Source organism: Cottoperca gobio, chromosome 20 (genome assembly GCF_900634415.1).
Source record: "Cottoperca gobio chromosome 20, fCotGob3.1, whole genome shotgun sequence".
Classification (NCBI taxonomy): domain Eukaryota; kingdom Metazoa; phylum Chordata; class Actinopteri; order Perciformes; family Bovichtidae; genus Cottoperca; species Cottoperca gobio.
In genome coordinates, this window is record NC_041374.1 from 4,364,633 (window position 1) to 4,382,759 (window position 18,127).

Consider the following 18,127-nt stretch of genomic DNA (forward strand, 5'->3'; position numbering starts at 1 on the left):
TCAGTCAAAAAGGGATAACACTGAGTGCTGCGCTACCTGGCAAGTTGCTCTAAAATACAAGCAGTGTCACAGCAGAAGTGATATCGAGAGGAGAGGAAATGAGACGTGGTCATCTTCAAGAGCTCTTCCAACAGCGAGTGTCATGCATCATGTGGAGTGAAGAGTCTCTCAGACAGATCACACACATACTGACATGGGCACAAGCAGAAACACACAGACATGCACGAGCGGACACACACGCACACGCACACGCGCACGCACACACACACAATCGAGTGTTTAAGCTCTGCGGTGTCATGACTAGCTCTCAAGTGTTTCCTTCAGCTTGCCGGGCATTAAGCTTTAATTTTATAGCGTGACATCTGTTGCATAGTCAACCCAACTGCATGTCGCTGTAAGAAGCGGACTGAAATACACACCACACATACACAAACATACCTTGAAACTCCAGAAACACACTGTCAACAGATACCTGCTGTGGCAGTCAGCGTTAGTGCTACTGAAGAGTCTATGTGATGCTGAGCTGCTTGGGCTGCAGTGGCAGCGCTGACCACTGTAGTAAAACATGTGACCTCTTGCAGCTGTACATCTGTGGCCAGACAGACAGTCAGGCTGTAACAGCACCATCTGGAGTCCTAATCCGCCTGTCATTTCCCACCACTGCGATTATGAATGTGGCCCTCAATGTCATTAGGCTTATTGGTTCGACAAGTAGATACCTGGGATCAATGAACTGCAGAGGCGCAACAGTTGCATCGCACAAATCTGCAATGTACACACAGGTTTGGTAAGTATGCGTGGTAGAAGAGAAAGTTTTAGGCTGTGATGTTAAGAGTGGAGGTTTTCGGAGCCTGACGTGAGAACAATGCAGTGGACCTGACTCCATGTCCCATTTAAACATGTTTCCTTGATCATTACTTGATGGCTCCAGAAGTCAAAAGGTGTCTGATGGTAAATGGTCTGCATTTATACAGCGCTTTTGTGATTACTCAAAAGCGCTTTACAACACATGTCAGCATTCACCTATTCCCACACATTCATACAGAGTCAGAGGTGCACATCAGCAGGGATAACCAATCACACACACACTTACACACTGTTGGCCATCGGGAGCAATTTGGGGTTCAGTATCTTGCCCAAGGACACTGGTCGACCACTCTACCTCCTGAGCCGCCCTGACCTTGCCATTTATCACCATCACAGGGCCAAAATGTCCAAATACAATGGGCAGGTTATAAAGGAAACTCACATTCATGCTCCCCAGAGGATTAACCTCTTTCAATGTTGACAACACTTTCTTCTATAAGTCAGCCCACAGTTGGGGAAGCTCTATCATCATCAGTAGCCTACAACATCAATCATTTTCTATTTTTCTTAGATAGTAAATTCACATTGTTCTGTTGTAAAATGTAGGAAAATGTATCTGACAAAAAGTAAAAACTGACTTGCTCTACTGATATCTGCTAGTAATTCATTATTAATTAAGACAGAGGCAGCACTGGGACATTATTTCACCAGACACTAAGGTACTTTAAGGTACTCAACTTTCCAGCTCAGTGCAGGAAGAATGATCAGGTTCATTGTGAGGACAGAGAGCTGGGCTGCGGAGAGCAGCAGCGTGACATATGCAGCATATGGGTGGGTTGAGAAAAAGTGGAGCAGTGTTTTCCCTCCGGAGGAAAACACATATGTACATCCCTATTTATGCACATGTGCACACGTACAATATACTGGACAAAAATATAAAGTTATCGCAGCATCAAACACGAATGCCCGTTTAGGAGAGCACAACATATGGCGTATATGGGAGGTGAACTAAGCCTCAGGTTTATCACACCATGAATGTGTCACTTGCACCTGACATACAGTAACTCCACCAAGAGAGATTACATAACAAAGAGGCTGAGCTGAGTGGCTGGAAGTCACACGACTGCAGAATCAAGAGAGAGGAAAGTCCACAAACAGACAGAAAGTAGATTCTGGAGTAACTCCATCACATCCTCTCCTCCCTGCCCCACCCCCCTTTTCCCAAGTAGCTGATTTCATCCTCGCAAAGCCACTCTCGCTCTAATCTCCCCTGATCCGTCTGCACTGGCAAAGAATCAGATATGAAACTCACACATGTTAAAAGAAACCTGGGACAACATGGCAGAAACTACTAGTTTACCTACTGCCATTATTATGAGTGTAAACAAATGCATTTTCTTGGAGATTCAGCCAACCAAACATCAGTTGCATTACTTGAAACACTTGCAGAGTTGGCACACTGATAACCAGATTTGATAAAGTGGGCACGTAGTAGCTTGTAGTTATATAATACCTAAATCTCTAAGCCTCTCTTTGGAATTGCCACTGGGCACAGGAGCATCAAAAACCAATGGGAATATATTGTAATAGTCTCTACATAATCTGCTAAACCAGAAAATCTTATCAATAATGATGCACAAAATGTTACATCGCTTGCAGTTGTTTTAAAAAGGAGGACATCACAGATAGAAAAGGCCACATGAAGGGAGTTAGTAGTACAAGAGTAGAACTCCTTCAACACACCTCACTTACCCATGAGACATTTTTATTCTTAGTTTGTTTGATCATGGCAACGAGAGCAGGCCCGGTAACGTGGAGAGAGGAGCCCCCTCCTCAGCAGATTTCAGCCCCACAGCCTGTTGTGTGCGCAGGTGTGAGCGGGATGAGGGGTGATGGCCTTGGGCGCGTCACGCTCAGCCATAGGTCATCATCTGCCATGCAAACCCGCGAACCCAAAACGCCCGCTCTGACTGAACCCAGCATCTGTCAGCAGGATCAGACCACACTTCACGTAGAGGAGGACGATGACAAAGTTTTTCTTCACGTGGCAAAAAAGAAGAATCATCCAGCAAAGTCAGTCTCTTCCTCCTGACAGCACACAGTGACCTGATGGACTGATTATGTATTCATGCCGAGTATGAATATGAAACATCCCAGCAGGTTTAACCCCGCCCTGCTGAGCCTCAGCGCGCGCCCAATGGCGGAGCAGATCTTTGTGGCCGGCTCCCGAGGGTGAGCTTATAGAAGCATTAGGATGAACATAGTGATTCTGTGGAGGAGAGAACAGGGCTCTCCACTTACATGCAGGTCACTGAGACCTCCAGAACCAAACAAAAAAACAGGGAGTAGTGGAGGGAAACTTTAAGTAATTGACCTCGTCTTCATTTACTGTAGGTGCCTCCTGCACTCATTACCCTCCCCTCTTTTCTGTTTCATCTATCCTCTCCACTTCAGCTACTTTATCTCACTTTGCCTTCTCTACACTCCTCCCTCCGTCTCCCTCTCAGGGGTCCTCGCCCAGCTGGTACCTGTTGTCATGACACCTCTTTGCTAAGAGACGAATACGGTGTCAAATAAAAGATGCTTAGTGAAAATGGGATTCCCTCTCCCTTTCTTTCATTCATTCATTCTATGGTGGCATTGCTCTCTGACCCAGAATTAAATCTAACTTTTGTCTTGTCTTCCTCTCTCAGAACCCATCAGCTCCTCTCCTTCAGCTTCCCACTTCTGGCCGTCTGTTTGCACAAGTCCATCCGGATTATTTGAAAAAGATCTTGAGGGCTATCCTTGCGAATTTGAGAGGCTGCGCTTATGTGGAATTGAATTCCAGAGAAGACACACATATCCAGATCAGCAGGGGTAGAAAAGACAAACTGTACATGAACATCCAGCACAACCACCACCGCAGATTTCTTTGGGTAGATAAATATGTATCATTATTCAAAACCGTTTAAAAACACATTTTAGACTTGCCTTTTCTTCAGGTCTCATACTTTAATGATGACAACCACCATACAAGAAATATATAATTAAAACCTAATCTGAGGGTCAAGGATTTCAGGGTTTTAAAACAAGACATGCTCCTGATCCATTTTTAACGTCTGTCGCTCTAATTAATTGTCTCTAGTATCCATATTGGCCGGCAGCCCTCCTCTTGTGCACAAGGTTGTCTGCATATCTCCACCGTTAATTGGCCTCAAAGAACATCTGCTCCTGTTTTAAGTGATGCTCGGTTTGCCCTGGCTGCCCCTCGCCGTCTGAGGTGCCAATTTAATGGGCGGGAGCCGAGGCCACAGCTCCTTCATCTCTCTAATGATTGCATGATTGTCCATTTTGCTGCAGATTCTGTAACTTCTGTAGATAGATATATTAATAGAGACACAGTGGAAAATAATGATGGGGAAGGGGATAAGTGAAAGTATTCAACGGGGATTATGGTGTCAAATTGAACTGAAGTGAACCATAAACCAAACCTTATGTTTCATATACAGCAAATAAAAGCAGCTTCACCAACAGCAGAGCATCCTCTCCAGACATATTTCTTCTTAAAGCCATGTGTCGTACTGTAACATAACGCTAATAAATGGAATTAGTGAATAGATAGTGCCAGAAACTGCAAGCCTCACAGAAATGGATGACGGCACTCCAGGCCTCAAAGCAGCTGCTTTCCACTGATAGCAGTGAAGCAGCCAATGTGATGTATCGCAAGAGGGAGACGCGATTAAAATTAAACATTCACCACGGGGAGCAAATTACTTCAAATGAATGGATCTCATGCAGCAGGTTGTTTAACCGCACAGAGTCTTCACAATATATGTGTACCGACATTGGGCATACAGCATCTGTAAATGTTGTACAGCTGTTCCCTTTGTACATTTTCAGGTCAAACGTTTTAAATTCCACTACTTTTTGATTGGTTTTGTTAATGATGTTAAGAAAAGAAAATAATTAGAAATAAACATGATTTTTCCTAGACTTTTTAGAGACTAAGCCAATTCAATAGGCATTTTCTAATCTTTTTATTTATTTATTAATATTTTATAATGTTCCCCTATATTGTGGAGCTGATGGTGTTGGTACAGACGGGAAGAGAGAGAGGGTGGGGGTATGACTGGGTATGCTGCGGTTATTTGATATGCATTTTCTTTGATATCACTACCAAGACACCCCACATAAGGGATTCTTAAGCAGACAAATAAGCGGAAAACTCCCCCCATGACTTCACTGTTTCCAGACAAGTGAGGATTTTAAAACTCAAGACTGTCGCAGCCCAGTCGTAACTGAACCGGGGTCAGTGCACACATATTCAGCACGCAGTGTCACTAACATCAGTGTTTCCAGGCTGCAGCGAAGCTATACTCTACACAGGCCCTGACAGATATAGATCACACTTTCCAGTCCCACGGTGAGGTGATAGATCATGTAAAAGCAGTAAAAATCCACCTAAATCCAAGACATTCCTAAGGGCCTCTGTGGCCAATTAGCTGCTCAGTTTCCGGACATTTCCACACTCTCTGGAAAAGTGAAAGAACGCACAACTGCTGCCAAGGAAACCCTGCTCCAGTCTGCTCTGCGCTGGCCCGACACTCCTCCCTGGGCGTGCTTCCCAATGCCTGGAAAACTGGGTATTCCAGGTCACACTTTCACCATGGGAGATTACCTCACCACTTGCACACACAAGCTCAGTATTTTCTGGGAATAATTAGTCTTCCGCGTAATACTTCAGTATCTGCTATTTCTCATTCTTTATTTGGTCGCTTTAGCGCCGAAAGCAAGTCTAGGTTTTCACTTATCATGTGAAATATCTCAGCATCGAAGGAATGGTTTGGCACATTAATTGGTGCCGATATTCAGGGTCCCCAAAAGGATTAACCCTACTTCTTTTGATGATCCTGATTGATGATGACATTTTTGGTTTTTATCTCACTCACACAAAAGAAAACAGGAGCGAAACGTATTTTAGCTACCTAAAAGATAATTAAAGAAACAAGAAAATTAGTTTAAGTGTACGCTATATTTAGAATATTTTTTTATATAAATAAAAATCGATCAGAATTTATTGTTTTTTAGTGCTTATAGTTTTGAATTTCATTCTAATGCTTTTTATTTACTAGCTGATTATAAACTAACTTATAAAATCAATATAAGCTATCTGCAAAATATTCGATCATAGGAAGTGTACTGTACTGCATTGTGTACTTTCAAGAGTTTACCGCCTTTATGATATTTCAGTGCATTTCATTGGCTTTCTGCTAAGTTCAAGGCAAGCAGGAAAGCCTTAAAAACAAACAGGGTAATGGAGCCGGGCCTGCTGTCTCCAATTAGCTGAGTTTCCGTGAGGAGCGTCTGGGACTGGCCATTCAGTCTGTCAGATGGAGTCCCATCCGGCCGGGTCTCCGCGCTCCACATTCCATCCAGAGCGGAATTACGTTCCGCCCCATTTCAGACGTAAAACGGTGGTTAGCTGCTCCATATTGGAAACATGTGAGAGGAGTATCATAGAAAGAGTGGCGTGTCACGGCAGCGGGGGTCCTCTCGCGGTCAGTAATGGACTGTCCTCTGTGAGCCAAAAACTCTGGTTTTAACAGTACTCATATTCATTTCAACATGCTTAGTTTGAGCACAGTAATTAAACACAAACACATGTTACCAGTGATACTCCACCACACTGAATGGTTTGTTTTCATGCAAACACCTTACACATGGGGCTTAGAGCGTCCGGTGAGGAGTATCAACAGCTGGTCCTACATTAATCCACTCATCAGTTAAATTAAAGCTTACTCAGTTGTAGAGTAAATGTTGAATCAGCCTACTGCAGCCTGCAAACCCAGATTGTGTAACCCAACTACAGCAGTCTGCACAGGACCACTAGCAGTTTTCCTTCTCTACAAAAAAATCTGGGATAAAGTTGGCGTCCCAGTGCAGAAGCTAGACCCCTTCAAAGTCCACATTTCTAGACAGAATGAATTGCAATTGGCCCAAAAGTCTTGGTTCCTTTTCAAAAGGCTTCTCAAAAGAGTCTTATTTTGGAAAATAATACACATCTGGTGTATCACTTTCAGCCCTCAGTAGAACTGCTGACTGTCGTCAAGCATTCAGGGGATCCTCGTTCCCTCCGCCAAAGAGGTTCTGTTTTCAGTTCAGTTTGTTGGTGTCTGTGTCTGTTCGTCAGCAGGATTACGGAAAAAACTAAAAAGCCCGATTCTCATGAAACTCGGTGGAAGGGTGAAGCATGGGCCAAGGTAGAACCCGTGACATTTTTGAGCAGATCTGAATAATGGGGCGATTAAACGCATTGACGTAGGTGTGTGCTAGACGATGATATTATTGGAGATTCCAGAGGGATGGGAGTCTTTTCAGCGTTCATCACGTGACTGTGACGGGACAGGAAAAAAAGTAAATGGGAGCGGGCAGGATGGAAATTATAATAACAACAGTTAGAGGTGCACCGATCTATCGACCGGCCGATCAGTGTCAGATATAGCCGATTCTGCAGTTATCGACTCTTATATCGCCACACACACACACACACACACACACACACACACACACACACACACACACACAACACACAGTTTGCCAAAAACCAGCTCTTCTGCTTGCAGGAGTTAATAATACACACACCTTAACATTCTTGTAAATAGATCCGGATTCATAAATAGTTCTGTATGAATAAATAGATAAATAGTTTTGGATAGATAAATAGTTGACTCTCGATCACAGCATACAAACTTGACTACTAAGATTTGAGCCGTAACACCAGGTAATTATGGCTCATTAGAAGAGAATGATCTCACACTATGAAAACACACAGACCTTGCTTTATTGACATATCACTGTTTCAGTAAATCTAAGACTGCTGTGGCTAACTGAGCTCAGAACATTTTGTTCAATGAGCTTCTGTCTTGGATTTGGGAATGAAAACTAATTTCATGTGTCATGAAAACCTTATATCTGAACCTTGAGGGTGTAAAAGCATTTTTCCACTGCATAGAAAAAGTGTGTTTATGCATCCATGCATGCATGTGTGTGTGTGTGTGTGTGTGTGTGTGTGTGTGTGTGTGTGTGTGTGTGTGTGTGTGTGTGTGTGTGTGTGTGTGTGTGTGTGTGTGTGTGTGTGTGTGTGTGAGAGTAAAAGTGTAACATGGCCATCTAGTGGTGAAACTCAATTAGGAAAGGACTTTATCTGCAGTACTGGAGGATAGTGTGGATGAGATTAAAACATATATGTATATATATATAGATATATATATATATATTTATACATATAAAACTACTTCCTTTTTATTAAATAATGTTAGTTGCATTGCTCTATTAGTGAACAGTGTAATAGAGACTTTTGAAAGCAGAAAATATTCCTATTCCCTTTTCCTATACACAAGGGAGTCTGCAGAAACAACCAAATCTGAAAGACAGAATTAAGGATGCAAAGGACAGCACAGAAAACAAATGCATGCATCATCCAATTTCCCATCTCAACTCAAACCTGTTAGCAGAAGCACTCCCACATTTTCCTCCCTCTGCATTTCATTACACCAAACAGCCACAGCTGTCTTATTCTCATAATACACAGCTTTTAATTCCAGACATTAAAACACAAAGGACGCGTGAAATAAACCAGCAAAGCCCAATAAAGTGGAGCTGTCAACCGAGCCTGCACTGTGAACCCTCTGAATTCAATAACATTACAACCTCAGCTGTGTCCCTGGTCAAGAAAATATAAAATAAAAGATTTATCTTGTCTGGCAGCATGAAAAGAGCTATGCAGAAAACAGCCAGGCCAGTGCAGCTGAAATATTTCAGCTAAATCCTGCAGCATTCAGGATAGAGATCTAGCAGGGAGCAGGGGATCAACATCGAGGGGGAAAGCTGGCAGGCGTCCACTGATCCATTCAGTCTGGTGCTTTGAAGCAACACTGTACATTTTCAGTAAAGTTGTGCATGTATTGAAACACCAGCACAAAGAAATCATTCATCATGAAACAATCCTAATAACACACATGCTGGCTTCATCAGCTTCTCTTAATCTCCCCCACGCACACTTTTCTCCTCTAGCTCTTGTGATAAATCGGCATCGGAGCCTCAAACTCACATATGGAAGCTGTGCTCTCCGGCGATGGCCCAGCCCACAGCACGGCATGAAGGGGACCAGGGCGGGGAGGAGCGGACGGCCGTCTCACAGACTCCCTGTCAGGCAGCAGCATCCGCTCAGCCTCGGTCCATGCCTGACCCAAAGGGGTGCAGACCACCAAAAGACGCAGAGGAGATGACGAGGACAGAGGAGATCCCTGACGGAGGAGTGAGCAGAGGGAGCAGAGGACTGACGTGTCCACACCAGCCCCCTACTTCTGTCCACCCACCCCCCACGACTCAGAAACTCTCAAGATTCAAAAAGTCGGATTCTGATGCCCCCTCCTCCTCCTTTTCATCTTCTACCCATCTCTGGACTGTTGCAGCAGAGTGTCCACAAGGTGCAGGTCTACGCTGACTGTTTACCCCACCCTGATATCTGTAACCGCTCCAGCAGATCCTCTGGGCTGCCAAATCCTCTGCAGTGCTGCTGTGCTGTGGCAGAGAGTGGTACAGTTGCAGGCTGGCACACTGGTTCAGCTGCTGGTGGATTTAAACACACTCATCATCACACACACACACACACACACACACACAAGTTCCTTCTCAGCATGGGAAGGAGGTGGAGTTCTGAGTGTCCTTTATTGACCGCTGTCCCTTGCTTTCTAATGGAGGACGCCGCCTCTATATTCTCCGCCTCTTTTCATCCCAGGTTCAGTGTGCTTTACACACACACACACACACAACACACACACACGCACACACACACACACGCACACCTTGACTTATTGCCTCCCCCTTTTTTCTCAGATTTTATTGTCCCTTCCTCTACTTTTTCCCCTTTGTGTCGTGCAGTCCTCATTTGCATTGTATTAGCCTTCATATTTTCTTTATGCGAGTGGTTAGGACAGAGGCTGCTACTGGTTGCTGAAGAGACTGCACTGTGCTTTCATTTTACAGAGACAGAGTGTGTGTCTCGTGCAGAGAGCCGAGCAGCAGCACAACTCCGCCTGTGGTGCAGAGGGAAGTCGCTCGCACAGTTCAGTCATACCCAGTGTGAACGCAGGGCTGGCTCGATTGTTTCTTCCCGTCACACACCTCCACTGCGCTCAGGTGATTGAGCCCAGACTGACTTGCAGCCTCACTGCTGCGTCGTAACTGCTGTGTCAGCTAGAAGACAAGTGCACATATTTTCTCTCGCTGCCTCCAATGAAAGACACATGTGGTGGGGAGCTGCAGAGGTGATATTTATATACACAGCATGACTGTGCACATGTTTTGTTTTTTTTATCTAATCTGGCGCACAGCATGAGTGATGGACTGAATTTTAAATGATTTTACAACGCCCTTTGGCTTTGAAATGTCTTTCCTTCAACACTTGCAAATAATTAATTTATTCAAGACAAATGGAAATGATAGGGATTAGTGGGGAATATTAAGATAATAGTAGACATTCCTTAAAATTAGAGGGGTGTGTTATAGAAGTGAATCAGTAGCATTACAGTATACCCAACATGGCTTTTAATGTAACCAAACTGCAGTTCAGTTGGATTGTGTTCAGCATGAAGCCTAATTCAACTCAATTCAATAACATCCGCATAATTTCACTGGATGTTGCATGATGCAATAATTATGTAAATGTATTCAGAAAGAGTTGTTCATTAAGGAAAAGTTGTTATTAAAGGATTTACTGAAAATCTAAAGTAATTAAAATGAATGAATGTTGGGATATTAAGGTTAAGTTGGCATGTTGACGTTAAGCGAGGGCCATTGTGTTGGTATCTCTGTGTAAGCACTTGGCTGGGGTCCTATAAAACCCTCTTTTATTGCAGCCTCAGTATTCTCCATCTTAATTTTGTGCAGAGAGTCTGAAACTTGTTTCATAAAGAAAAATACAGCTTGTCTCATCTGCTGCGACACACACTCCATCAGTGTTGTTCCTCTGTACGAGGTGCCACACAGAGATTGTAGTTTGGCACCTGGAAAATACCAACATGATTTCTGCTGTCAGACAGAGCCGTATCGTTATAAAGATAAACTTATCTATCCGTCTGACAAATTCACCAAGCGGGTACTCCTTAGGGATACAAAATATCTGGTGTTGCGATCATATTGCACTGTTTAACACATGTGGTTTGATAAAGAAGGCCTTGCAAGAGGTATCAAAGAGGCACCTATACTTAATTACAAGTAGGGTTGGGTTCTGGTGGCTGTAGTAAAATGGATTAATAAGGCCCAGAGTCAAATCAATGTCTAATTATTCGAATGTTCAAGTTTAATTTCTACATCTTAAGGAGCACATCAAAGTCTGTTTACAGTCTGTGTGGGGTACTACCCCATATGTGTCTGCAGAGGGAGCTGTGCAAAATCTGATAAATCGCCTCAAGTAAAATCAGTTGAGTCAGTGGCAGCTGGAGTTTGAAATGAAAGAATAATGTAATTAATTTAAGTTAGAAATCGCTTATTTTAAATTGTATTTGTACTTACTTTTGTGGGTGTGTAATGTTAATAAATATATAATGTCTTTTAAACTACTGGATGCCTAAATTTCCCTCGGGATGAATAAAGTATCTATCTATCTAACTTTGCTTCTCAAAGGAATATTAAGACATTTAGCAAAATAAGCTTATTTGCTTTCTTGTTGAGAATTAGGTGAAAATATTGATACCACTCTCATGTATGAAGCTACAGCAAGAAGCCAGCTAGCTTAGTTTGGAATGAAGACTGGAAATGGGGAAACATCTAGCCTGGCTGAGTCCAAATGTAACTAAACCCGACTACCGGCACCTCTAAGTTCACTCGTTAATTCTTCATATCTTGTTTGTTTAATCTGCACTGAAACTGAAGGACAAACAAGGGGCAGGAAGGCAGATTTTGTTTCCCCCTAAATCCACATTTCGTAGGTGATGTGCAAGTGTACCTATTCATTAAGAGGATTCTGGTGAAACGTTACTGAACTCCAGACTTACCTACGCTCTTATGCATAAGTTTGATGAAATCTATGAACAGCGGGATTAAATTGCAATTAACAAGGTAATTTGTGTAAAAACACCAGTATTTAAAGAAAGGACGGTTTGTTTTTCCTTAAGCGTATCCACATAACATCCCTAAGGGCTTTATTTGTACTCTCCCCTTTGCTCATTTGTTCCTACCATCACACAACACTGAAATATGGACTGTTAGGTTTATGGATCACACTGGAGATTGTGTGTATCCTATTTTAAAGACTTTGTGCTCTGGACTGACAGACGCTCAGCCCAACATAAATCTGGCACCCTCTTTCATCAACATTTAAGCTGCAGTGAGCATTCACTGCTCATAATTCACTGTCTGGCATGTGTCTGCTGTGATGGAAAGGCATCATTATAAAACGGAGAGATGTGCACCTTACAGTGAGGAAGGGAATCCTATATATCAGGTAATCTGTCAGAACCTGTCTCCCTTGAGAAGTCATCATCACTCAGCTGTTGCTGACGCCATGAAAAATACTGCCGGGGATCATGTCTACAAACTTAAATACGGCCCGTTCAATTTAGGTTTAAAAAGGAAATTTACTCAAAAAACTGCATCTCTTCTTGCCATCATATCTGTTAAATATGTACGTACACAGAAGCATTGTTCAAAAGCAGAAAGAATCCAAATGTGATGAAATAAAGTAATGAAACAGAGAATTTCTCCATCACTACCCAGCAGACAATGTCAATCAATCACAGAAGCAGCGGACACCTTATGACGAGAGCAAACTTCCAAGGCATGAGAATGAGCAAATTAAATGCATCCATCTTGAGATGAAGAGAAAAAGAACATGCAGTATTGTGAATAACTTCAGAAGCTTTACTTTCCCTGTACACCGTGTAGGTCGTTTTATCATTTGTAGGTTTTTTAGTGCAGTGTAGTGCATCAACACAGTGCCAAATTAATTTAGCTTTCGCTGGTGGGTGGGGTGAGTGTGGAGGATGAGAAACTTGGATTCAGGTTACTGTGAACAATAAACATTTAAGAAAAAAGTAAAATATATTTATAAAAAAAAGAAACTTTCTGGGAAGTACAAGTGCCAAATGTTTCAGGAAATTCAGAGTGCAAATACAGATTTTGCAGCTAGATTTGATATCCCTGATAACACTGTAACCAATATTAAATCAAATAACTGCATCTATTCATTTTGCCACTAGATGGCAGCCTGGTGCTTGTATGGTATCTGCTGGAGCAGCAGCGGTTTCCTCATTTTAGCATTTCCACATTTCCAGTGTTTAACCCCGGGCATCATTACTGCAGTTTGATGCCAGAACATATGTCTCTCCAGAAATATCTTGGAAAACTATGACATACGTTGTTGACAGTTCAGAAAAAGTTCTGCAGGGTTAGTGTTGAACTTCAGCATGGCACTAGTATCGGTTACATAAAAAGTCACGGGTTGCCAGATCTGATAAGTATCAGAGTAAGCTTTTTGCGTCACCCCCTTCTGTCCATCAAGAAGAAAAAAGCACTCTAGAGGACGGTGAACAGTAAAAATGCCCACAATCAGAAAGGGTTTCCTGCCATCACCAAATCCATTTCTCCAGCCTGAATGTACAGACGGAGCAGACAAGACAAGGTGGACATACAACAGTGTGCCATAGAAAAGCTGCTGCAGTGGGAGACAACAAGACACAGTGTTGTATAGAGATGGAGGTGGAGGTGGAGGCGATACAGAGCCTGGTGCAAACATTTACATAAACAGTGCGAGTGTGGGAAGCAGCAGGAGGTTAATTATGACATAACACTCTGCCGGTTATGCAAATCACAGTTTCAACTACTCAGATCCTCATGGTTACTGTATATTGTTTCTAATGCAGCAGAAGTCTCGTTCAAGGTTTCCTCCCGTGAGTCCTTAAAATCGTTTTTGGCAGGTGATTTGATATTGAACCGATTCAGTCATTTTAGTGCCTGATCTTATTCTATTGTTGTTGTTGTTTTACTTTTCTTTCATCATCCCCAAGGGGAGCGATTCAGTTTCACAGCAATTTAAAAAAAATAAGTTTATTCATCAATAGATATATTTTTTTGCACAGCCCAACATGCTCGCAGTCAGTCTTTTTTTAATTTCACTGCTTTTGAAGACTTGCTTTCAAGCCGTTCTTCCTGTTGTGTTTAATCTTGTCGTTTGCTCCGAGCTTTGTTTCTCACTCTCTGTGAAGCACTTTGTTAACTCTGTTTTCAGAGAAGTGCTAAATAAAGAAAGTTTATTATTATTCAGAGTCATGGGGGGCTGGATCGTTTCCCAGGAAGCATTAGGCACAAGGCAGACTCTCTTAACACAATGCCAGTCTACAGATGGACAATCACTCACATTTACACCTATGGGCAGTATTGAGTTTCCAAAATGATCAGAAGATACAGCACTCAAGGCTTGTGCGTTATTGTTCTTGTCAACAAGATATAAGGTGTTAATTAGAGAGCTTTAGAGGTGCTGGCATGCAGATTTTGTAACCTTTGTACAGAGCCAGGCTAGCTGTTTGAGCACTTTGAGTTTAGTTTACGCAAATGAAAAGTGCGCTTATAAATAAAATGTATTACTAAACTCTCGCCAAGAAAGCGAATTAGCATATTTACCAAAAAGTCAAACTATTCCTTTAACTACTTCCTTTAACGGATGCTAAAACATCTGTTTTTCTGCTTCCTGAGAAATGGGTTGACGTAAAAGTCTGGACTGTAAAAGGAAATCCATGCAGAGTGCTAAAACAATGATGTAGAGCACACGATCATAATCTCAATACTATTTATTAGCAACTGTAGCCCCTCGAGGTGCATAAACAGATGGACGGTGCAGCGCAAATCACAAAATGTTTTGCGAGATGATTTCTTTGCTTACACTGCAGAACGAGTCCACCCCCACATTAATAAAAATAAACCCTCCACCTGATGCTGAGGTTTGCTGACAAATGTATGACAGTTCTGCCCTTCTTCCTTCTCAATGGAGAGTCGAGCTCCAGTTCGACACTGACCTCACTACTCCCACGGCTGAGCGATCTTGTCTGGCCTGGACCTCCACCCTTCCCAGCCTCCTCCATACTCCCCCGGGCATCAGGCTGCGACCACAGAGAACGTCTCTCATCCTTTCTCTTTCAACCTACTCTCTGTCTGCCCTCTGCCCCCTAGCTCTCTAGCAGCATGAGTAATTCTGTCTTTTAGGAGCTGTTTATATGCAGCCATTTTTATGACGTTCGGAGCGGCGGACGGATCGATCGCAAACTGACCTTGACCAGCCTCAGCTGTTCTTAAGATGCCTACAGGAATGCCAGGACTATGAGGGAGAGCAAAAGAAAATATACACCATATAAAAATCCAGTCATGCAAACAGCGGCTTTGACTACGGAGACGAGGATAAAACAAAGAGAACCATGAAGCAAATGACAGATTGATGAATAGGCAGTGAGATAGCCACACAAAAAGGTTAGCTTCATACTTTCCCGGGATGGTGCTAGTTTAGCGATCGAAATATTACGTCCTTCTGTGAAAAGTGAAATAATCACAGGCAGTGTGATTGAGCATGAGGGCGAGGGAAATAAGGTCAGATAAAAACTGCCGTTATGATAACACAAATGAAAAACAGTATTTACATTATTATCCAAACAGAGGGGAAGTTACTGGCAGGTCTGCTATTTCTGGGGCCCTCTTGCGGCAAATATCTAAAAGGGGATATTTCTGCTCGGCATGCGAGGGACTCATTGACCCTGAAACACATTACTCCTCCACTTTCAGCCCACCCCTTTACCGTCTCTTACTTTAATGGCCTCTCATTTCTGTAGGATGTGGCGCTACGTGGCAGAAAGACGCTCACTCTCAGCCTAATTGAGTTTATCTGTGATGACTCAAGGGGGGAACTCCTCATTTGGTGACAGGACTGTGGGAATGGGCACAAGCTCCCATGGGTGGTAGTAAAAATCAGGCAATTTCTCACCAAGCAGCTCCTCCTTAGCCGATTATGATAGCAGCTTATGCAGAAGTTCTCCACGGCCTTGAGACAAAGCACACAGCAGACCGGGAGGTGCCGGTTTTTTTTCTTCTTTCTCTGATCTCCTCCCGCTTCCCGTCACTATGCCGCTGCCGTGCCAAAGAAGAGGCGATGTGTGCCTCCTCCAAAAAAGGCAGAAACATTTAGGCAGGGGCGCGCATCCTTAACCCGGCCCATCCTGTTCCTTGCAGGTCTGCTCAACAAATACCAGACACGTTGAGTGTGTACCTCACAGGGTCTGCTTTATAACAGGCCACTGTGTCACTGCTGAGGATGCAGCACAGAGGAGAGGCCTCCACTTAACATACTGTACCCAACAGTGTTTACAGAGGGCTTTCACTGCAATGCACATCTCATCCCTGATGGATGATGATGACTGAGGCAGGGCTCTTATGCCAGTTTGCATTTACCGTCAGGGATAAACACACACTCTGGCACACACACAAGTTGCATTCCTGAATGAAGCAACTGTATCCAGGAAATTGTATTACTCATTATGATATTCTTGTATGGTGCACAAAATGACCTGATGCATCATCCTTGGACCTCGTCGGGATAGGACATGCAACAAATCCCCGTCCGGATTTAACCAAAGACTGGAGGCTAACTCTTAAGCCATCCTTACCTGGCGAACAAGGCTGTTGGTTGTGGTGTCGGAGGAGGTGCTGCCATCTGAACCTTTAAATCGACCTTTTCTTCGAGCTCCTTTGCCTTGAGACTACAGAGAGCCAAAAAGGAAAGAGCGACATTGTTAAAGAAGAGATCCTCGTCTTTCACAGATTCCCATAAGTACATTGACAGTTTTTTTGTTGCCGTTATAGTTCCTCTTGTCCATACTGGTCATCAGGAGAAGAAAAAAGGCTGCAAATACTCACAGTAGAGAAGCTGCAACCAGAGAATATTTTCCATTTTTGCTTGAAATATGAAGAGAACTATTTAGAGCTGCAACAATTAGGCTAGTCAATCAACAGAAAATTAATTGCCAACTATTTGATAATCGTTCAAGTAATTTTTTCAGCAGAAATTCTGCATAAACATTAAGATTCAGCCTCCAGAATCTGATCATTTTTTATCTTTAATACCATAGTGAACCAAATAGATTTGGGTTGTGGACAGTTAGTTAAATTAATTGAGAAAAAAATGGTTATTTTCATTAATCGATAATGAAAATAACTGTTGGTTAAAGCCCATAATATTTATCAGTAGCCAAAAAAAAGTTATTTTTCTGTTAATGTTCAAACCGACTAACTGTCAGCGCTCAATGTACATATGGGTATGTAAGTATTGTTTAAACACGAGCTTTAAAAAATGTGAAGCTATCCTTTCAGTGTAGACATAGAGCCTCATTGCTAGTTCAATTAGTTAAGTACCACTTTCAATGTTTTATTTGAAGTGTAACATTATGACAGGTATTACAAAAACAATGGTAATTATGTAGGTGGTCTCTAATATGCAAGCTGATATGATAAGTAATGCACTCAGCTCAAGTGTTCAAACAGCATGTGTTGCTAATAGCAACTGTAAAACATAAATTCATTTCAAATCTGCCTTTTTATTCCAGCCCATTTCCCCGGGACATGCTAATCATGCATATAAAAAGAGACAGCGAGATATTCTGACAGTTTCTTAGGAGCCAGTTATGTAGAACAGTTTAAGCTGCAAAGAGTCTGGAGGAACAGGATGAGGTTACATTTACATAAATAAGCTAAACAGTACAACACAATACATGTAGAATAAATGCTCTTTACTGCATAAGAAAGATAATGTATAATCCATCATTTTGTATTTTACCCGAGGCTTCCTGAACATCTTGTAATAGCATATGTTTTCATAGAGTAAAACAAAGGTGGAACACACATTTACTTTATATTTTAAGCTAGTTTATCATTTCTACTACAGTTCAGAGGCACATTTTCCACTACATTTATTCCAAATATCTGATAAATTATTGAAATATGATATTGTTAGAATTCAAACCACCCAACAGTATTTGAAATTAGCTTTACTTAGAGCAGCTAACATCAATAAAACATAATGAGTAGGCCTACTTCTGATACTATTTGTACATTTTGTTGATAGATAAATAAGGACTTTTACTTGTAATGGTTTATTTTTGTATTGGGGTATTACTACTTTCACTTTAAAGGAAGCTTCCAACACTGGACTAAAATGGTGTCATCTAAAAATGTAAAAGGTAGCCGACAGTTGTTAGTTTAGAAACCAAATAAAAAGTTAAAACGTTTCTCATATTTGACA

General features: G+C 42.3%; 1 protein-coding gene across 1 annotated transcript in view; it reads right to left on the reverse strand.

The window, feature by feature from the left end:
* Positions 1-18,127, reverse strand: part of cacnb2a (calcium channel, voltage-dependent, beta 2a) — a 50,387-nt gene that overhangs the window by 31,498 nt on the left and 762 nt on the right. Inside the window, 1 exon segment of the mRNA XM_029457422.1 lies at positions 16,497-16,589. Coding sequence (XP_029313282.1) covers positions 16,497-16,589 — 93 coding nt within the window.